The 23610-nt window shown below is 41.5% G+C and overlaps 1 protein-coding gene across 1 annotated transcript in view; it reads left to right on the forward strand.

Annotated features, from left to right (window-relative positions):
• Positions 1 to 23610, forward strand: part of LOC146984822 (metabotropic glutamate receptor 7-like) — a 64398-nt gene that overhangs the window by 35057 nt on the left and 5731 nt on the right. The window contains exons 3-8 of the mRNA XM_085782272.1: positions 13 to 148; positions 775 to 929; positions 3383 to 3520; positions 5442 to 5642; positions 12602 to 12741; positions 16356 to 17291. Of these exons, the coding sequence (XP_085638398.1) occupies positions 13 to 148; positions 775 to 929; positions 3383 to 3520; positions 5442 to 5642; positions 12602 to 12741; positions 16356 to 17291 (1706 nt within the window). The remainder of the gene's footprint in view (positions 1 to 12; positions 149 to 774; positions 930 to 3382; positions 3521 to 5441; positions 5643 to 12601; positions 12742 to 16355; positions 17292 to 23610) is intronic.

Below are 23610 nucleotides of genomic sequence, written 5' to 3' on the forward strand. Positions count from 1 at the left end.
TCCCATTAAAAGGTGGAATCTGCATCGCCCAGTCTTTGAAAATTCCCCACAACCCCAAGCTGGAGGATTACGACAAAGCCATCCAACAACTGCTGGAAACGCAGCACTCGCGGGCAGTCGTCATTTTTGCCAGCGAGGAAGACATACGGTGAGGAGCGCGGCACATTCTGGCTCTATCCATGTCGCTCTGGCGTCTTGATGACTTGCCATGTTCAGGTCTTTAATCTCTTAGTAGCGGCTCCTGGAGACAGGCTGGAGGCACAGATTTACCATGCGCACAGGATGTCTGCTACACAAACACACCTCAAGTACACAAACACAAGCAATGCCTTAGAGGAGAAGTGGGAATACAGATGGCAACAAAGCAACAGAGATATTGTTTCATTTACAATGCCCCTTGGGAAATGTTTGTGTAAAGAAACACAGAATCAAACATTTACTACCTGTAACTTCAGAATGTGATAGAAGGAGGTAAGATAAAAGGAAGAGATGAGTGGAACGGCCTATACTTATCACAGTTATCTTCAAGTTAGAGAAGAAAATAAAATATTTGCTCAACAAAAAACCACCAAAAACATGGAGCTCAATACAGAAAACAGCAGTTTCCCTCTGTTCTTTCTCACCTTCAATGAGAAGACTAGTTGAAAAACTGTACATGACAGGGCTGAAATGCCCAAACAGCTCCTTAAAGCCAGCGGTGCCTTTTTGTAATAGATATTAGATTGCAAACGCCTCTTGTACTCTGTTCTAATTCACATATGGGTGTCCTTGCAGGGGAGTTCTCAATGCCACCAAGCGGGCCAATCAGGTGGGTCATTTCCTCTGGATTGGATCTGACAGCTGGGGGTCCAAGAGCAGTCCCATCCACCAGCTTGAAGACGTAGCGGTGGGAGCAGTGACTATACTGCCCAAACGCTCCTCCATTAAAGGTAGAAACATACTGGAGAACGCACAGAGAGACATGCTGTCGCACTATTTCACTGTTTTATTGTGATTAATTGCCTGTTTTTGTTTTTTATTCTGCCATGTTTGTTTGTTTGTTTGTCTATGTGCTTATTTACAGAGCAGCATAGAGTTCATGAATTATGAAATCGATGAAAAACTTACTGTAACTGTTTTTACAACCAGTTGGGGACAGCAAACACAACACTGTCATATTATCACCTTGTAAAATTGATAAAGTGGTCTTGTTTACAAGCAGTTACCATTTATTCATCCAGTAGAAACTGATCAACAGCAACCAGGCAGATTTATGTCCAGTAATCACTGTCTTTATGTCTCCCATAAGAGATTATGGTAAATGTAGAAATGTTGCAGGTGTTCTGGCGCCGGCATTTCATGTTCCCCATAATTACAAAATCACACACTTCTTCTTGCAAGGTGTTCTTAATAAATGTGTGTGCTATTATGCTTAGGGGAGAGAAGCACTGTGTGGTGTAGTGATGATGAATATTTGTTCAACAGTTAATAAACTGTCTGATTGGTCTGTAGGTGAGAGTGAATCAAAATGGTAACAAAGCAGAGGCCATAAAACCAAAACACAGATGCTAAAAGGCTCCTCAGAGAGGAGAGGAACTGCAGAGTCGAGTGACAACAAGTCTTAGCGGGTTCATTTCTTTGAACAACCCCATTCACACTAAACATGGTAATTTCAACCTTTGTTAATATAAAGAATGAATAAGCTCAGTTTCAACAACACATGGAGACATTTCTATGTATCATTGACTTACTCACAAGCCCATATAAATGCAAATCAATACAAATGCCAAAACACAGTGTACACAGGCATACTATACAAAATGTGTGAAGTTCAATGAAGTTTAGTGCATTTTAAGGGAGGTGATATTATTTACCTTTTCTCAAACATGCTTCATCTCCATCTGTCTCACCTATTTCAGCTTAAGTTGGCAGTTTCCTACATTTCTGAGAATGACTTTGGACAGTCCTCAGAGATAAAATATGACCTTGTTGTTACATTTGGCCGTGGGTTGTACATGACCAGACTAAAATCAGTTTGAATAAATTGGCTATTTTATTATTAAACGTTCAACCAGTGAACGTAATGGCTTCACCTCTTGCAGACATCACATATTGATCAGTGTGGTTTTACTTGCCCGAAGAGACAAGTCTCCCATCTCACTGCTGGAGAAAGTGGTGTAATTAGTTTCAATATCATTATTGAAATGAACACAAAAACCTGCATTTAACTGCCTTTCATTTTAATATGAAGATTTTATGCTTTTTTTGATCTTTTTAACATTTCTTGTCAGTAAACGCCAAAAGAAATCATGTCACCACCTGTTTTTATGAGCGTAGGGGTATATTTCCCTGTAAAGCTGCAGTCTGAAAACGTCCACCCACGAGAAAAAAGGAAGTAAACGAGGAAATTATACTGCTAATTATCCTGCTGCATTTGCCAGGACGTGTACAAATTCACCACAGAAATAGAATATAGTCAGAATGTACCATTTATTTAAAGTTCTTGTCCAGTGTCACAGTCCTAATAACTACTAATCATTACAATCAAGGAAATTTGAAAGCCTGAGGTTTATGAAGCTTTTCTTAATTAGCTAAGGTCTAGTCAGGACAAATGTACACTCATATTATTAATCCACCATGCATCATTGATGGTCTTTTGAATTGAAATCAGCTGAGTCATTCAGCCCTGATTATCCATTATCACCTCTACCCACGACTCAGCTGATATGACTGGATAACAGACAGTGGAGACACAGACAGAGAGACTTTTATAATGTGAGATTCGTTATTTTCCAGACGGAAAATTGTGTGTTAAAGAGAAAAAAAAAGAACATGCACCGTGACTCTCGCTGTGAGGTTTAGTTTCAGCTCAGCTTCCTGACCCACATTGGGTGGTAGAGTTGCACAAACAAGAGAACAAAATCCAGCTATACAGGCTTCCTCTCTGCTTTGTCGCAGCAAGTTATCCCTCCTCCAGCTAATGATTCATACAGGCACCTAAGCCCTGTTGAAATTAGTAATAAGTTAATACATCATGCCTTCAATCCACTTCTGCTGTAATGGATTTTATGAAGTGAGGAAAACCTGTTCAGCACCTGCAGGACCTCACAGCCGGAGGCAACAGGCTGTGGCACCACTTACAATCCCTGCGTTATTTATTATGCATCCTGTTTTTTAATTAATGGAATTTCCTAGATGAAAGAAGTGATTAAAGGTCCATGGGGCTTGAGAGGAAGAGGAACCACCGTGGTCAAATTTTGATGAAGTAGTGCTTGCTGGTGTGCTTCCAACACCTAGCAGCCACCACCACCGCACCACACAGCTTCGCTTCATTTCCTCCAGGTTTGAATTGGTTGATAATTGGTCCGGAACTGAGCCATTCTCTTCTTTCCTCTGTTCCCAGGGTTTGATGAATACTTTAATGCCCTCACCCTCGAGAACAATCGCAGGAACGTGTGGTTTGCTGAGTTCTGGGAAGAAAACTTTGACTGCAGGCTCCTCAGCGCCTCGAAGAGGGAGGACTCGAGCCGTAAATGCACAGGTACACAAGTTTTGACACAAACTAATTAGGATCATTTCTGTAAGACATTAAAAAATGATGCATGAAATCACCCTCCTATATCAGGTCGATGCGTACTTGACCTTTGGTTCGCATTAGAAGCCGCAGATAGACTGTTGGGCTTTTAATTCAGCCCCTCTAGTCTGCGGCGCAGCCAGAAAGTCCAACACCAGGTGTTTCTACCCAGCGGGTGCATGACAGGCAGAGTTTATAATTAGAATAATAATGCAGCTCGTGGTCTTAGTCATACTACAGTTATACACCGGCTGCTCCAGTGGCTGTGTCCTTTTACTCTTAAATCCCATATTCCCACAATTCCCTCTTAACTCAGTCACCTTGACAGCTCAGCTCAGCGCAGTCACGTCTCCCATCTGAGAACATTTCATTTAGGTTGGAAATTATGGGGAGAAATTGACAAAAAGCCACGTAAATACTCTTCATGCCCTCATTCTGCTTTATTACCATCTTTGTGGTAGCATTAATGATAGTGTTGTTTCTAACAGTGATGCATGCATCTATTACCTAAACTCTGCCTGCCAGCTCTGTGACAGGCACTGCGCTGCATGTATTATCTACGTGGAGGATGCCTGTGATGTGGGATGCTGTATTAATCTCGCTTGCATACGTGATGATGGTAATAGCACTGTGACACAAATTACTGTTTGCTGGGGGATTTTGTTTCCTTTATAATCTCCTGTTTGGCGTCGTCTGTCATGCGTCAAAGACAGAAGACGCTCGTCCACTTAGCGAGTGGCACAAACCCTCTATAAAATAACTATAAACGTCTTTTATCTTTTCTTTTATGTCGTATGTGAAAATAGCTGTCACTATACTCTCCTTTTTTTTTGTATACCTCAAGCTAAGCTGCTATTTGTGAATGTTAGATATTAGCAGCAAGAGGCTTTTACATTCACAGACTGACTGTCCATTGAGCACCCTATGCAGAGCTCCGAAAAAGCAAAAAGGTTATGTGTGGGCTGAAATGTATGTTAAGTTCTGAGAAAAGGGATGAAATGTCAACTCAGATTGCTATTGACCTCCCTCAGTCTGTGCAAGTCTCCCACATCCTTATATGTGTCCTATTAACATCATCTGCTCCTCCACTGAGCTCTCCACAGGAAGTATGATCAGCTCTCACTGAAGTGCAAATTGTCTCTTAGTATTTGCCGTTATTTTCTTGATGATGCATTTTTATTATCCAAGAGCACAAATGTTATAATTATGATGATAGTGATTATGATCATGATCATGATGATGATGGTTATTATTAGTAAAAGTAATAGTAGTATTTTTGCTGGTATCATTTTCATTTATTCATTGAAATGCAGCCTTTATCTACCAGGGGTATAAACCAGCTTGTTCACTTTGTAACGAAAACAAAAATCCAGTTGAGGTTGTGCATTATGTATTCAAGCGGTGTATCAGCGGCATGAGGCAAAAACCTTTGCAGCAGCCCATAGCAAAAGGGCAGTACACTGGGAGGAGGACATAAAGAGCATGAAGCCACTGTAGAGATGTATGAGATGTATGCTACTAAAGTTCATGGTGATCTTCATCATCTTGCGGATGGGGCAAATGATGTCCATTCTTAGCAGCCAATTACTTTGTAATACACCACAGCAAGTCAGTCTGAATCTGCCGTATTTGTCACCAACGCTTTGTCTCACAGCTCAGCTTGATATTTCCCACTTGGGAATTAAATGTGTCCTCTTATTTCCTTCGACACATTTTCCCCTTTAGGTGTAATGCCTTCAAAATCAAAACTGAAGCGACTGGCAGCAAACGGTAAATGGAGGAATAAAAATGAAGCTGCAGATGACAGGGAGCGCTGAGAGAATGTAATGTCTAATGGCTCATGGTGCATTTGGCTGCTAGTCGTCCTCTTCCCTTTCTCTTCCCTCAGGCCAGGAGCGCATTGGGATAAACTCCAAGTACGAGCAAGAAGGGAAGGTACAGTTTGTGATTGACGCGGTGTATGCCATGGCCCACGCTCTCCACAATATGCACAGGGACTTATGTCCTGATCATCTTGGCGTTTGTCCACAAATGGAGTCCGCAGATGGAAAGACGCTGCTGAAGTACATACGTAACAGCAGCTTCAACGGTGAGTGTCACATTACAGACATCTACACAATCTACACAACAGATGCCTACAGAATGTGTGGGTCAGAAAAGCAAACTCCAGAGTTAGTTACTTGAATCTGAAAAGATATTTTATATCCTATACAGTAAGTCAGTTAAAATTAGATTATTGGTTAGTCATCACTGCAGATATTCTCTGTTCTGTTGTTTTGTTTTGTTTTGTTGAACACCTATGTTTCCAGCTCTACAAGGGAAATACAGAATAATGGAGCACCCTATACATTTGAGAAATCCTCACGCGATGAACCACTTCTCAATGCACATGAGAAACAATGATTTATTTTCAGTGATATCACATTTCCTCCTACAGAATACAAGTTCAAATGAGCATACCTGCACATCTAAGTGCATTATTTCAAGGAACAGTGTTTTATCCTGCTAGAGTCACGTGAGAAGATGGCTGCCTAGTAGCTTGTTAGCTGAGCTTAGACTGAAAGCCTCCCTAAAGCCAGGTAATCAACACCTTAAACATTTTGTTTGAACAAGGGTAGATGTTTCCTGTCTTTACTGTATGCTCAGCTAAGATAATGACCCACATGCTTCAACTACATATTTACACAGTGGCAACAATGTGCTCATCTAACCAAAAGCAACTCAAAGCAAAAAACTGGTTGACATGTTAATGTAACTGTTTTTTTATTTTTATTATTATATAAATATTTTAGGGCTACTGTGTTAAGTTCAGTCAAGGTAGAAACGAATGATGATTGCGTTTACTGAGTGTCAGTGAATGTGTTATGCTTAAAGACAATGAAGCCTCTTAGTTATCACAGCCACCAATGACAGTGATTGTGTCTGAAACTCAGGAAGAACACTCACTCACTCACTCACTCACTCACTCATCCAGTTCTCCTCTGCTCATCATCCAGGGAGTTCAATATACAGTTAGCTAATCTGTAAAATGGAAAAACACTTTCGGACACTTCTCGGGCAATTTTCTCCACACTGGTTTTCCATATTTTAGCTTGAGTGCAGTGCATGATGGTGTACAGCATAGTGCTTAGTTAGTGACCATCATTTGAACACTATTTATACTATAAGTGTAGCTCTCACAGCATAGCAGACTCACTATAGGGGACTATAATGAGGATATACTGTAATATAGTGAGTGTACTAAATAGTGAACCACTATAGAGAGTGAACTGGAACAAAGCAACTCATTTGTGTGAGGCTATGTACTTGTCCCTGGCTGAAGGTTACTGGAGGTTAGGCAGGCTGTTGTTGTCCCTGCTGGTTGGGGAGTGGGAGTTTGTCTGAAGTGTGAGTTGTTGAAGTCAGTTAGTTGTGTGGAGAGACTATACTGTGAAACTAGATAGGTTTGTGGTTTTGGTGTTGGCTACAGCTACAGTAACAGTGTTAAGTGGATAAATTGCCGGTGAAACAAGCAACACGCCTTGTAGCTTTGTAATTGGGGGGGCACCACACTATCACACTACAGGTAGGTACACCTTTAACCACTAGTCTATGTATTTTCCTCAAAGGTAATGTGTGTCAGTGTCCTCACGAGTTTCCAGTGTCAAGACAAAATGTAGTTCAGAGTTATCTTAGTTTCAGACCATAAGAAAGTAATAATGTAGAGGAAATAAATGCATACTGTACTATTCCCTCTGTTTTATGCAGCATATGCAGCTGCTTGGGGCTGGCTCCAGTTTGAATTTGCATTAATATTTTCATTCGCAGTTAAAAGCATCACAACACTTTCTAGATCTGTGGAATATTTTGAGCCAGTGTGTGATATATTATGGGTCTACCACTCCTTGAACCTCTACATAATTCAGCCATGTGCAGAAAAAGATGTGCAGGATAATAAACAATTAATGCCAAATAGCTACCGTATTAATGACAAAAATGCTCTGAAATGTGGGAGTGAGTGGGGGGAAGAGAGCCAAATGGGAGATGAGTTTAAAACAAGAAAATCCTTTGTCATTACAAATGTGCTGGCATGTATGTCAGTCCGTGTGATCATTAGAGGCTCGTCTGAAGTACATTGTTTCTTCACAAAATGTTCTAGATAAGATTCAGCTGTTTAAAATAAAGAATCAGCGTAATCTCCTCAGAAAACTGGCCTACTTTAAGAGGTGGACCCAGCTCAGTGAGTTTCTTTTTCATGAAAATAACACTCCACTCTGATGTATTTTTATTGAATATGTGGGGAAAGTATACTCATATGTACAGTACTTAACTGGGATAAGTATATTTAATAATGTTTCTTTTCATAGCCTGGTCTTTTTTAATTGGCTCATTGAAGTTGAAGCACATTTCCCACACTAAATTTCATACTTAATACAAACTGCTGTCTAATAAAACCATACTTCTCATGGTCAAAAGGGATCAGGGGTTAAATGAAAGAATTAACCAAACAACACAAACCACAGACTGCCTGCTGATATTTCCAAAAAAGCCTTTTATACAAAACATTTTAACTTTTTCTTTCTTTCTTTTTTTAATTAAACAAATCTATTATTCGGCAAGCAAACTGTGGCAGCAGAGATCAAGTCATGCTGTTCTTCTTGAACCTCTTTCTCTAGCGCTATTATTATTTCAAAGGGATAGAACAGGAGGAATTTGAACAATTAAATTTCTTGTCTGATAATCAGACCAAATTACTACTTTGTGTCGCCCAATCCAATCAGCATGTGGCCCCCTCAACATCAGGCAAAACGGACGCTTTGATAACAGCTGCGTGATGATTGAATTTAGTGACTATTCGTTAGATTTTGTAGCTTTCTGCTTCAGTATATAAGGATACATATATTCTTCATAATGTTTGGATTTGCCTCTACCTCGTCATTATGAGCAGGGGAGCGAGATCAGTGTCATAAAATGGATTAGAGTTCAGAGCTCAGCCTTTCTTCTTCAGAGGGGATCGCCTTTTTCCCCCTATTTTTCTTTTCTTTGTTAGTTAAACTTATCTTAGTATAACATGCTCTGAGCTATAATCTTTTCCCTTTATTCCCTTTCTTTTATTTTTTACATTGAATGCCGGTGTTTGCATTATGTGTATATGTATTTGTCTCACAATGCCCTTTTTTTTTTTTTCAGTGCCTAGATTTATACATTTCAGATCCCAGCATAGAAATACAAAGTATTCGTGAGGTCACGACATTGAAGTTGTATAACGATAACTTAACTAATCAAAATTACTTAAGTTAATACTAAAGGGTTGAATCACACAGTGAAGCATTCAAAGGCTCTTATTGAAAAAGCAGGACACTTAAATTGCCCTACTTCAAGAGTCACACTTGAATGGTTTGAACATGGGAAGCAAAAGGATGGATGGATTGACCTTGTGGCTTACTCTTCTCTCTCTTCAAAAAGTCAAAGCCGATGAAGGGCTGAGGGCTGTTTGGCTTGTATTTTTGTGTCTTTATTTATTTATTATTTTTTCTGTGTGGAGCCAGACTTGTTTTTCAGTGTTTATAGACTTACAGTACCATATATGAATCAGTTTTATTCTAGAGTGCTTCATCCCATCATCCCCATTCTTAATCCTGCCTACAAAGCTCTGATTGCCTTGTTGTTTGTTTTTGTAATTGCATGTGGGCAGAGATTCAAAGGTCTGAAGCCAGCTGGTGAAATTTCTCCCCATTTAATATGTAGAATAAGGCTACAATCCAACAAAAAGGCCAAATGCTTGGTCTCACTCCCCTGACTTTCTGTGGCTTCCATTTGTTCTCAGTGAAGACAAAACTCTTCATCTATCTAATGTAATTTGTGTTTTTTTCACTAAAACAAACAAGTGTTACTCAAGCAGGTAAAAATAGTGCATCACTGAGGACTATTTTCACTTGCGGATTAATACACATTTGGTGCATAGAGTGTGGAAAGCCAGTGGATGAGGGACTGGCTAAAAATGTATAACAGTATTGTAAATTAACATGTTATCTAGTATCTATCTAGTTTATTGGCATTTTCATTCTTTTACTTTAGTCTTTTTCAATGGGATTTGTTGCCCCCTCCAAAAAAAAAGAATATCACTAGACATTGGACATCGTACTCTAAAATAATCATTTAAATCCATTAAAAGTCTAATACATGTCATCATTTATTATTGCCAGTTCAGTGTTATCCTTGCAACAATTGCAGTTTATAGTTATTTACATGCAAAATGTGTGAAAGCAAACGTACTGTATGTCTGGGAGCTAAAGCAAGTTATCGCCTGCCTCTGTCTACAACTGTGGCTGTGGCAGCATTGCAGGGTTCCAGTAGGCGAGAAGCCCCCCGGCCCCTTAAGGTGGAACTAAAGAAACAGAAAATATGAAATTCCCTGAGCAGTGCGATTCAAATTGAAGGAGACCCAAACTAAGTGCAGATTCATGGGATTGAGAATCTGCTGTTCAGTTTCAATAACCATCTGGGCTTGTGCTGATTTTTCTGAATGTGTTGCCTCAGAGTCAGACAAACATTTTACTGAAAGCTGAAATTAAGATCTCCACCATCTCTACCCCTCTCCGCCCCCTTCCTGTCTTGCTATTATATTCTGAAACCTTTTTTACTGGCGTGTGAAGGTTGTTCTGCTGTGGCTCCGTCAGGCATATCTCTCACTGCCCCTTATTGCATTCAGGCTGGAACCACGCACATTATCCTGTGTATGTGCCACTGCTAATGTATGTTTGAGAGTGAAGGAGTGCAAGCATCCTTTTGTTGATCTCCCCACTGCGCCGGAGTCACAGAGCTGAGGAGTGAGAGGAAGGGGGGAAAAAAGGAGAGAATAATGATGCGAGAGAAACACAGCAGTGGATCCCCAGTCCACCCACACTGTTCAGCACAGCACAGCACAGCACAGCAGCACTGCACTTTTGTCATGTCTTAGTTTAGAGCCACATGCAAATGCATAAATCTTTCATCTTAGACAGTGCTCTCGCTAAGAAGTCCATGCAGACCATTTTGTTCCCTAGAAAATAACAGGCAATAGAAAATAGGAAGGAATTTACTGTATTTATCTGCACACGCACACACACAACTTAATTATTTGCTCTAAAGCTGAAGAGCGCCAAGTGCCCAATCAGTCATGTCACTTTACTGAATGACTTTGTGTGTTTGTGTGTTTGTGCGAGCTGTATATTTTTGCTGGGGCGTGGAATAAGAATGGTAACCCTGTCACAGCTATTGCTCACAGGAGTCAATATGTTGTCAACATCTTTATACGCTGTGTCAACCAGTCTGGCGTCTGTCTGGTGAAAACAGAAGTGACAGGACGATGACGGCCACCCACCGACTTTATAGTTTGGTTTTCAGATTGACAGAGTTTTCACTATGAGCTTCACAAGTACACTTAAATTCCTACTGAAGACCCGTCCGGTTAAATTTTCTGTGTCGACACATGGATACTGATGAATTAGTGTTCCACTTTTAAAATGAATAGACAGATGGGTCAAACGGCTCCAGTGGTGCTATTTCAGCATAATGTGGAATATGTGCGCTGTCACTTTGCATAACCACAGATAATGAGGGATTTGTGGCTCTGCATCAACATGGAAATGGAGACTTTAAGTCTTATTAACGGACACTTGTAATGCACAATCGTGTCACAAAGTCAAAAAGGGGAAATTTGGCTGCTTGTCCGCAGTGTTTTATTGAAATGGTCGTTATTCTCTGGCCTGAAACGAGTTGCTACCTCTGCTTTTCTCGTTTTACAAGAGTCCCTTGCCTTGAAACTTTTGTATAATGTTCAATGACAAATGTCCTTGAAAAAGAAAAACTGGAGGGAGATGAAATTCCCTTCTGGGTGAACACTAAGGAAAAGGTGCAGCGGCCTTCCATCGAAAAGCCATGAGTTCTGTGCTAGATACAAAAGACAACACGCTCCCAAAAGTGTTTGGGACATATGCTCCCGGTGCTTTCTCTACCCTTTTTATAGCCGGAGCTATTAAAGTACTTAATTCCCATGCCAAGTGTCGTCAGACTCCCCCCGTCCCATTTCAAAAATGGTATATCCATTTGTGCTCATGAACTACTGAGTGCAGTGCCAAGGTGAATAGACTTGTAAAACGCAGCCGTTCGTTCGGTGCCGGCATTGTGGGGCCGGTGGAGATGACCTCATCAACAATGCAGACCTCATGTATAAAACAAGGTGCAGCCATTGTTCCTATTAACGCCATTCAGCATTCTCTTGCTGCGAGGTCGATCTCATGTTGAGTGACATCTGCAGTAACACACCACCTTCACACACACACACACACACACACTCTGCGCATTCATGAGCATGATATTATTAAGTGACGACGTGCCCGCACCATTGACGGGCTCGAGAGCTTGTGCAATTGCGCATTTGAAAAACTCATTTTCACACACTCGACGTTTCAGGTGTCTGCCGCCCTCTCTGAGCTAATTAGTGAAATCTTCTGGGCTCGGCTTGAGACAGGCTGCTGCACACCGAGAGCAGATGGGGACCGTACGATGCTTTGGCTGACCTGTTTATCCTCCTTACATCTCCTGTTGTTGTCCACTGTGAGAGAGAAAAGGCATTACTTTTTAACCTGAGGAGGGTGTGCGCTCATTTCAAACAGCGGTCAATTCCCCGATATTAGAGTGCAGCTGAGAAGCCCACATGACTCGCCGTGTTTTGAATGTGAAAATCTGTCCCTCCAGTGGCCACCCGCGCAGCCACGATGATGCATAGGAAGCAGGTGAGGAAGGGCTTTATTGGTCAGTGGGGAAACTCGCCTCCCCATTCCTAATTATCATGAAGGTTCACGATATAGGTCACGGTGTTTGGAGGAGCAAGACACACACACACACTGTGGTCCTTTGTGTGTTTCTTGTAGGGCACAACCTAGTTAGAGGCAAAGGGTTAAAAGTTCATGTTTTTCTCCTGCTAGAAGAGGCGCTGTACTGTGCCCTGTCACACCAGTGTCTTAACACTTTTCTATTCCACCGTCCTTCCTGCTGCTTTTTTCTCTTCCCTCTCGCTCTGTGCAGGCAGCGCCGGCACCTCTGTTGTGTTCAACAAGAATGGCGATGCTCCGGGGCGCTACGACCTGTTCCAGTTTCAGATGACCAATTCCTCCACTCCAGAGTATAAGATGGTGGGACAGTGGGTGGAGAACCTCCAGCTCAGGGTATGACAGCTTGATACTCAAAACACACACACAGACGACAGACACCCAATTATAAATATTGTTTGTATGCTGAATATCCAAAAAGCATCTTCACATTCAGCAAGATTGAAATCTCTTATGTGACAAGGGGTTACACATTATTTGCATCTCAAATATGGAGAGAGCTCAGGTGCAGACGTGTTTTACTTTCAGTCTAATTGATGTATTTTAGGTGCAGAAGATGAATCTGTTTGTGCAATTTAGCAAGAAAAAGGAAAGTGTTACTCTTTACACTGCAGATAAATCTTCCAAAATTCTACAGCTGTAATATGTTCCTCAAACAATCACTGTAGAAACTTGTTCACCCACTCATTTTAGTTGACGTGTTGCCTACTAATGTAATCTAATAGTTTAACATATTCTTTATTCATACAGAAAAACACTTAGACTTTATTTAATAAAAGAGGTTTTTATTGTTGTACTTGAAACATGATTTGCTTAAAGGTAATCAGTGTCCCACCAGCTGCTTTTAAGAGGAGAAAAAAACACACACAATTAATCCAACAGAAGATTTTAAAATCAGACTGTGAAGGGGGATGAAAGATGGTAATTTTAGTCTGTCACATTTTGGATGCTATTACAAGGTTTGATATGTTTCTGCCTGTAAAAGGATGTTTTGGGCAGGACTCAAAACATCAATAGAGACTTGATCTCAGAAGAAAACGAAAGGAAACAGAGATGTTCACTCCTGGAGATCACTCTTCTACCGCTGCATAGGTTGGAGGACAGACGGTGCAGGAGAGTGGGAGGAAGAGAAAGAACATGTTTTTAACCCAAGTGTCAGTCTGTATATGTTCAGTCTTTGGCAGCAGAGAGCTGCTGAAGATGTTGATGTTGTAAGGAACTGACAACTAAATAGACACCTCCCATGTTACTCCTGGTGCTCAGCAGCTTTCACACAGCTTTTACTGTACACGATGACACTCAAAGTCCATGATCATATTTCATCTACAGGAATTTAAGGTAAACCCCAGAGAGTATACCATCTATCAAGTGTACAGCTCTTGCCAGTTTACAAGAAAACCGAACCTTTTAATGTAAAACCATGTGCAGATGCAATTTCTTTAACATTTTTGACACATAAAAAGCTAGAAGAACTCATGGGAAAACGCCATAGATGAGGCATTTTCCATTTCATGGAATCTTTAAAGCACTTTAATTCACATGGGGAAAAAAACAGTCTAATGTTAGTGGTAAAGGCACACCTGACTTGAAATTACCCAGACTGAATGATAGAATGAAACCTGAGCTAAAACCTCTATGTATTTTCTATGTAACAAAAAAACATGACATTTACATAAAGATGAGTTTACATTTGCATAATGTCTCTCTGGATCACAAGAATTAAACACAACTGGATGGATTTGATAGCACAGGTGGAACAAAGTCCGTTGCAGGGGATTTGTGTTTCATTCTGTTTTAAGTGTGATTACAAATAAAATGCTATTACAGTACAATTATATCCCAATGTAATACGTATTACATTCTTCACTAACGCATAAAGAGGAATCTAATTTAAAGGTCACCCTGGAATAAGCATCCTAATCATTGAGAGAAAGAAGAAAGAAAAAAAAAAGTTCAATGTAATGTTGTTCTGGCTCACAAAAGCTCAAATTAACTGTAAAATTAACAACTGTAGCAAAAACCCAAATGAAAACTATAGCAACCGTACCAGTCCAAGGTGTCAAAAATCTTGCTTCTGGTCTCCATGGAAACAGAGCTGTTGGTCTCATTACTGTTTCCACACTGAGTGTAATCGGGAGGTTTTCCAGAGAGCACCATTCATTGTCCAAATAACAAATGGCACCTTCATGCCCCCAGATAAATGGCAGATGATAATCTGCCGAGACACCGCAGAAACAACGCATTTGTCATACAGGTACACACAGCACAAACAAGCTGCAGGTGTGTGTGCGTGTGTGTCTTTGTGTGTGTGTATCTTTGCTGAAAAGCTGCAGCTCTATATGTGCAATTATTGGCAATTGGCACATTAGGAAGAGGCTATACTATTTGTATTCTTAGCTGGACTCACTGCACTTCTGTGTAATGGTATTTGTGCTTGCCCTTTAAAATTCCTTAGATCTTGGTTGTTGTTTATGAATACCATGTTTATATTCCATTATTCCATTAGTGTGTTTTTAAAGACACCTGTTTTTATTGATTTTTTTTTTTTTTTCATTTTCCTCATAGACATGTTAGCAGACTGTGGTTCAGCTGTCATCCTGCCTCTCTAGCCCACAACCTACAGTAACTGTGCTGTGTATTGATAAAACCATGGCACTGTCTGCAGTGTTAAAGAATCAGACAGATTTACACAAACGTCTCATTTGATATTAATTATCTCTCCCTTTTTAATGTTTTTTTGTATTAGGATTGTTGGATTGTTTTAATCAATTTCATCAAGTACAGAACATAATAATTAGAATAAAGTTTTACTGTAGAGATGCTGGTGTTTTGTTACCTATGGATAGAGCTGGGCAAGCCGTTTCCTCTGCAGTGTTAGCTAAGCTGTCCATTTATTCAGCTAACTCTCAGAAAGAAAGAGATTTGCACTTTTCCTCTTAAGTAATTTATTCACCTGTCATTAAGGTGTAATGCACGTAACATAAATTAGAAAAAAGAAAATTCCTTTTTATTAAGATTTCATACCATTTCACTGCGATTTCTTTTAGCTCATTATCTCAATTACAAAAATATTTTGTTATGTTAACATAATTATGTACATATTTTATTGCTTTTTTGTTTGTTGAACAGTTTAGTTGCTTTTTGTTGATCATCTGCTGCTGTACATTTCTGAGAATCTGCCTTTAGCATGTTGGTGCATCTTTAATCTTGTGCTCGGTGCTTTTAAAGCCACGGATCAGTACACTTTCATAGTTAATCAAAAGATCAGCTCAGAGTCATACTGTATGAAAGCTTTTTTAGCAGCCTAACAAAATATGTAAGAGCACTAAAAAAAAAAAAAAAATTAAAGCCAAGTTGTATTGAAACTATAGCTTGAGCTCAAAGCACCACAACACTCGGGGGTTTTTTGGATTCGATTCCCAGATAGTTCTTCACTGTATAGCTACTGCACTTTTCATTTTGATGACAAGATCATAAATAGAAATAGCTCTGCAAAGTCTAAAAGAGACATTTTGCAATCCCAAATCCCATTCTCCTTCCCTCTCATCACATATTTCATACCTCACTGACTCCTGTATTAAAACATAATGTCTTTTGCATTTCACATTGCTTTATTTTTATTTCACCGAACAAAGGTAAGCTCTGTTGCCATGGTGATTTCAATTACTTTCAAGTATTAGAAAAGGCAATCCCTCTAAGAAATTGGCAAGAAAGATGCTGCACTTGTATTAGACTAATCGCTTTTTTTGTTTTTTTTTTATGACCATGCTGGATTTCTTTTTTCTTTTTCTTTTTTTTCTTTTCTTTATAAGGTACATACAGTATTTGCTCAGATTGCATTGCACGTTTTTGCAGGTGAGATTCCTCTCTATGCACACGGTGTCTTATATTTGGCTTATCTGTGCGTTGCTAACCTTCTCTTCCTGCACCGTGTGTCATCTCTTTCCCAGCTGGAGGAGCTTCAGTGGCCAGATGGGGAGCAGGAGGTGCCGATCTCTGTGTGCAGTCTGCCCTGCAAAACTGGAGAAAGGAAGAAGAGGGTAAAGGGCATGCCATGCTGCTGGCACTGTGAGCTGTGCGATGGCTACCAGTACCAGTACGACGAGACTTCCTGCAGACTGTGCGCCTACAACATGAGGCCCAACCCCAACAGAACCGCCTGCCAACCCATCCCCATCGTCAAACTGGAGTGGCACTCCCCCTGGGCGATAATCCCCGTCTTCCTGGCCATGCTCGGCATCATCGCCACCATCTTCGTCATGGCGACCTTCATCCGCTACAATGACACCCCCATCGTGCGGGCGTCGGGCCGGGAGCTGAGCTACGTGCTGCTGACGGGCATCTTTCTGTGTTACATCATCACTTTCCTCATGATCGCCAAGCCCGACGTGGCCGTGTGCGCCTTCAGGAGGATCTTCCTGGGCCTGGGCATGTGCATCAGCTACGCCGCGCTGCTCACCAAGACCAACCGCATCTACCGGATCTTCGAGCAGGGCAAGCAGACGGTCACGGCCCCGCGTTTCATCAGCCCCACGTCGCAGATCGCCATCACCTCCAGTCTCATCTGCATGCAGCTGCTGGGCGTGCTGGTGTGGTTCGCCGTGGACCCGCCCAACACCATCGTCGATTACGATGAGCAGAAAACCATCAACCCCATGCTCGCCCGCGGCGTGCTGAAGTGTGACATCACAGACCTGCAGATAATCTGCTCGCTGGGCTACAGCATCCTGCTGATGGTGACCTGCACCATCTACGCCATCAAGACAAGGGACGTACCAGAAGACTTCAATGAGGCCAAGCCCATTGGCTTCACTATGTACACCACATGCATAGTCTGGCTGGCCTTCATCCCAATCTTCTTTGGCACAGCCCAGTCGGCAGAGAAGGTGAGTCATTTCTTCCTCTCCCTCCCTCCCTCCCTCCTTCTCTTTCTCTCTCACTCTTTCCTCTCACAAATTTCACTTCCATACCTTCGGCCTTGTTTTTACGTATCTTGTCCAAACATGCACACACGCATATTTGTGCAAACACAAAATGAAAACACAACCAGCACAACAAAGGGAGCAGACCAACACGCACACAGACAAACTCACTCACACACACACATTAAGAAACTGTATAAAACATTGCTCCATTTTCTTTTGATTTCATCTTCACATGATTTTTGATGTGCATGGAAACCCACACTCTGACCACTACAGACAGAAATAGGCACATCAAGGGGCGGAGGAAGAGTTGATGTTAAGCACCAAGAATCCTGAAATGCCCGAGGAGTGATACGGGTGGGGGTGCCCGCACCTCCAGATGCCATTATCTTAGCTCTCCTGCCTAAGGCTCAACATATAGTATGGCATAAAGTAGATCCTCACTCTGGAGAGAGAAAGAGACAAACGGGTTGAGGAGGTGGAGGGAGAGGAGGATGAGGGGCTTGAGGAGGAGGAGGGAAGAAATGGGGGGGTAAATAGAAGTTTGATACAACACATTCCATCTCCTGACAGCTGCGCTGCACTCAACAAAGCATTTGACATTGGGTGCTACTGGAGTTGATTGAGAATATGACACTTTGACCTTCTGTGCTAGTCATTGCTTATCTGGCCAGCACTGGGGGGAATACAGATGCATTCATCTGCCGGACTCATGAGCTCGCGCGTGCTGCTTGGCAGGCCATGTGTGCAAGACAGAGCGGCGGGGAAGTTTTCCACTGACAGAATATCGATGCTGACAGGAAAGTGTTACTCCTAACCTTTTGAGAGGAGCAGCGTTCAATATCCTTCCTGCTAAGCTACCGCATGAGATGGATCAGAAAGTGATTTTCCTCATCTCAATTTGCTGCTGATTTCATAGATGAATTACACCCTCAGCAGCGATTAGGAGTTCATTATGTTACTCGCGGCGACTAGCGAGGCAGTAATGTGTTTATCTTTCCCCTTTATGCAGTTAACTCTTTCTTCTCACCGGCTCCAGCCTTACACGCTCACCTCCAGCTCACACCACACCATCCTGATGTAATGATGGTCTGTGCTGGTGCATCTCTGCATCACTCCCCAGCCACTGCTGGTGAGAAGTGCCTTTGCATGTCCTGATAACATCCTCTGCGAAAGCAGCAGAGTATGTTGTTAAGGTGAAGTGAAGCGATGTCATCCATCATTTCAGCTTACTTATGCTCAAGTTTACAACACGCCTTCCTCACATCTGTTTCTCCTACAGTAAGACTGGATTCACTGGCTCATGCGAGTCCTTCATGAATACTTTACTAAAAACAACAGCAACTGTAAAAAAAATGGTGAAAATAATGTCATTAGGTGAGGGATAAGATTGATACTGTTCATGTGTGTGTGTAGATCTGCACATGAATAAACCAGTAGGCTAAATACTAATAAATAATAAAATAGTAATGCTTCATCCTCACTTAAAGGACCTTGCCCTGTGGTGTTGTTGCGTGCAGATGTGGCTGAACACCCACACGGATTTGAGTCATTTCTCGCACCGCAGGTTGTCCAATATCAAAAGAGTCACGAAAACAGAGATGATATTATGTCAGGTGCCAAAATGATGAAATAAAAAACCAGCTGCCTTTGACTTAATGTTGTTTTGTCACATAGAATAGCAGCAGAAGTTGTCACTGCATCGCGTGGCATTTCTTTAACTCAACACCATTTAGATGCCCTTATTTTCCACACCTGTGACCCCCCCTCCCTCTCTGTTTTGCCCATCCAAACTCATGTTGAGGGAAGCCATGCGAAAACAGTTACAAAAGATCACAGAGCGCTCCACCCCATCCCCCTCCGCCTCCCGTGCACCTGCATGTGCTCAGTCAACTACTCAGCACTCTCAAGTTAATGACTGTGAGAGTCACCAGCATCCAAATTTCACCTGCCCGTGAGATCGACCGACTTCTGAGACATACTCCAGGCCTGCGAGTCACTTCAAACAGACTTTTGAACAACAAGACATCATAGAAATGTGTAAAATGGTGTTCACAGTCTCTAAATGTAAAGCGAGGCTGTCAGTGAACATGAGAATTCTCTTATTCTGTAACATCTTTCACCGCAAAACGAGACGTTTCCTGCAGTTCAGAAGAGTGGGATGATGGTTATAATGAAACACGTCCCCTGAGGCTCAGAAACTTTCTAGTAAAACACCCACAAAGATTCGGCCACACTTTAAGGAGAACTTCAGGTCATGGAAAGTCATATACCATACTAAAAATCTCACATGATAAATGAATAAATTTGACATACTGAACCTCAATACATGTCTGGAAACCACTTAGTCTCTTGTGAGATGTGTCTTGAACTTCCTGAGGATGGTCTGTGCTGTCAAGTATCATTAGTAATGACTTACTATATTTTGCAAAAATGTTCTCATTCTGTCTTTCAACAGGAAAAATGAAAATTGAAACTTCTAATCCCCCTGTCTCTCTGCAAACAATTGCACTTGACAGGAGTTAGACCCGACGCTTGGCAGAAATGTTGAAGCTTTTTTATAATAATGTGAAAGTCTCCTGCCTATAATTTGTGTTGTGCTTGAAACCTTGAGCAGATTATAATACCAGAGGCAGTCTTCAGGCAAAAAGACTAGAGCTGGTCAAGTGCACCGATGGCTGCGGTGGTTTTTTATTTTAAAAAATACATGGTGAACATCCCTCAAGATGAAAAAGATACTATGACCACCCGCCTGAGTGTATTTATCAAGCGGAGAGGAAAGTGTAACATCCCTGTTTTACACCACTCAGAGCTGCAAAGTGAAAGTTGCAATGACGTGTTTTCACTTGTTGTCTAAAGTATTAGACACGGGCAAAAACTGGAGTGGCGAAAAGTAGCTACAGCTCTTTGTAGGTTTTAGGTTAAAGGGACAACGAGGAGTTTTGGAAAGCGAAGTGTTTTCATACTACATTTACCATGAGCCTCCGCGCGCACGGTGAAATTCTTGGATTGGCGCAAGACGGACATCTTGCCAAGAATGTTTTCATTCATCAAGAATGAAAGTCAGAGGTTCGAAGACGATCAGATACCGTCATAGTTCAGACCATAAACGGCGATTCGGCGGCGTTATTATCATGACCCGCCGGGCAGCGTAAGGACACGCTGGTCGGCTCACCCAGCATTTCCACCATTAATTATAATAACAAAATAACGATAGAGACATTTATCGAGATATATTTATCGAAAATGGAGCCATTGACAAGTGTGGATAGCGTAGATTCATCCACATTAATGTGAGGCTTTTTTATAACCAAAGACAAACTCGTTGTCCCTTTTAAGTTTAGAAAGATATAATATGATGACTCACAAATGATTAAACAATAAAGAAAGAAAGAAAGAAAGAAAGAAAGAAAGAAAGAAAGAAAGAAAGAAAGAAAGAAAGAAAGAAAGAAAGAAAGAAAGAAAGAAAGAAAGAAAGAAAGAAAGAAAGAAATGGATTGGTGACAAGTTAAAGGAAAAGTCTGGAGAAGTGGAAGAAGCAGGATGACAATGTCTCCATCCATAGGGCACAAGGGGTCACTGACTCTTTATGACTGAGACAGTGATGTGAATGAAACTCTATGGCCTTCACAGTCAGTTACAGCTCAATACTTTATGATGACACTTTATGCTGTTCTTTTTGTACCTCACTGTATATTTCATTAAATTAATTTAAGTTAGGAAGAAACTGTACATTCAACTCAGGGTGTAAGATACAGTAAAAGTGTACACATGTGCTTTTTTTGAAGGATTTTGGACAGATTAAACGTCACCTTTTGTATACATATTATGTCTCATTAAAATGCTGCCTGTATCCAGATGAGGAGAAACACATGTTAATGCCATAATGAATAATATTGTAGTGGTTTCAAATCCATGTTTATCTTCATAACCTTGCCCGAGTCATACTGGTGGGACCACAGTTTGTATTTATAGTGATCAAAGTTTAATTTATGACTGTGGAAACTGTTGGCTCTGACACTCTTGCAAAACTCAATTTTCCATGTTCCAAAAAAAAAAAAAGCGTTAACATTGTGAGGACACTGATTTCTGCAGACACAGCATGTGTTCTCCCCTGCACCACCACCACCACCACTAACTCAGACACAACAGTTGCTACATAGATTTTCATCAAAACAGAGTCTCTGGATCCCTCTGGAGGTCTCCTAAGTTTTGTCCAAGGTCTGTTCAGTCAGCACTGCAGTGAATCCCCCCCCCTCCCTCGAAGATGTTTGATAAATATAGGCCCTATTTAGAGCAATTAAGGAAACAAAGACAGGTGGAAAACACAAAACACTGTGGTGTGTCTTTTTATAGCCTCTTAATCTATTAGGCCACAAGCGGGGACCTCCTGTGTGTGCTGAGTCAAAATGGAGGGAAGACCGGCGTCCGCACAGACAGAAAGCAGCGTCTCCAGTACGGAACGGGGCTTTGCAGCACAAAGCCAGACAGAGTTATTCACGACATGAGCCGGGCGAGAAAGTAGGCCACCCAAAAGAACAAGAGAGAGACATCCAGGTAGTTGAGAGGAGACTGCAAATCCTCTGGATCCATTATTGAAGGCATTCTCTAATGGGGCAGAGAGCATCCTAATTGTCACTTACTGAATCAAGTCCTCATCGCTGTGTGCATTTATAGTACTCAGCCATACCCAACTAAATTGCCTTTGCAGTAAGTATATCCCTGGTGGGTATAATTATGAAAATTACCCTCAACAGCCTTTTGTCTAAACAGAAGACATGTCATTTGTTGTGGCTGGATGTTGCCATTTTGACTTGTCAATGAGATGTAAAATTCAAAATCAAGCGTTTGATTCCTGATGAGGACGTTAATAAATCATTACCGCGGCTATAAATAGGGGAGTTGCCAAGCGGTTGTGAAAATGACTTCATGTATTTATTTATGTTAAAGCAACAGGAATTAATTATGAATGTTCTGTGACAAGCTAAACATTCGAGTGGTGGGTGAGAGGGGCTACGAATTTGGGTCAAGCTCATAGAGAGGCACAAAGAAAAGCCCTGTCTCGGTGATTAGAGACAGTAAGAAAACGGATTTGGTGTGTGTGTGTGTGTGTGTTTGTGTGCTCGCATAGCTGCATTAGTGGGAGTGAAATCCCACATACCTACACATGTTTTTTGTGTGTGTGTGTGTGTGCATGCATGTGTGTGTATGTGATGAGTGTGAGCAAGTGCCTAATGCTCATTGTGTGCCTACTCTCCTGCGTGGTCAATAAATCAGTTCTGATAGGGTCAGCAATGCAGCATCTAAGGTATCAGAATCTCATTAAAAGCTTATTCCAGTCGTGTGTGTAGTTGCTCGTACCAAACTCTGTAGTGTTGCTATGGATACCAGACAGGTTACCAACTACCAAACATGGAAACACAGCACAGGGCGGAGATTCTCCGGTGATTATCTATCTGACGCCATGTGTACTTCTCGCAATGCTTTGATCACTCGTTCCGATATCTGATCATAAATGCTGCAAATTCACAGCTCCGAAGGCAACAGCAACGTTTCTCTTCTCACACACACACACACACACACACACACACACACACACATACACATACACACAGCTTCAAGTGACACAGGACAGCGTGCACTGAGAGCATTGTGATATTCATACAGTTATTAATGCATGGCACACCAGCCAGATGACTGCCTCTGATGCTCCTCCACAGAGAGAACGGGAGGCGATGGAGGGAGACAGAGGCAGTTGAGTGTATTGACATGTTGATGATATCAGGCGTCTCTGAATGATTGGTGGAGATTGAAAGACAAAAGCATGACTGGCATGTAAATGAGTCCGTCTTGTATGAAAGAAATTAGCATTAGTCGTGCTATTTGCCAAGAAAAACTGTATGCAAATGGTGACATTTCTCCCTCTCAGTGAATCGCTGAGCGTTTTGCTGCTCTGCAGATACTACCCTGTGGTGGCTAATGTGTTTACAGTTGTATCCTCTCCCCCCATCCACATTACCAGTGGCTGACTGGAAGGCAGCATGTAAGTGACATCTGATGCTTTCAAGTGCTGTAGATTAGCGAGGAGGCTTGGGTGATGTGCTCTTGAAACAATAATGTCCCTCTCTTGAAATGATTCTTTCTCCTCCAAGACCCTTAAATGAAACAAGAGGCTCTTTCCTGTCGGCTGAATCACTGACTTCACTACCTCTAAGTGAAATTACCACCTTTTCATGAGGTCACCATATAAAATTTATGTTAACCTAAATCATAGTAGGGG

Source organism: Trachurus japonicus, chromosome 7 (genome assembly GCF_045865225.1).
Source record: "Trachurus japonicus isolate A0001 chromosome 7, Traja_1.0".
In the NCBI taxonomy this organism is placed as follows: domain Eukaryota; kingdom Metazoa; phylum Chordata; class Actinopteri; order Carangiformes; family Carangidae; genus Trachurus; species Trachurus japonicus.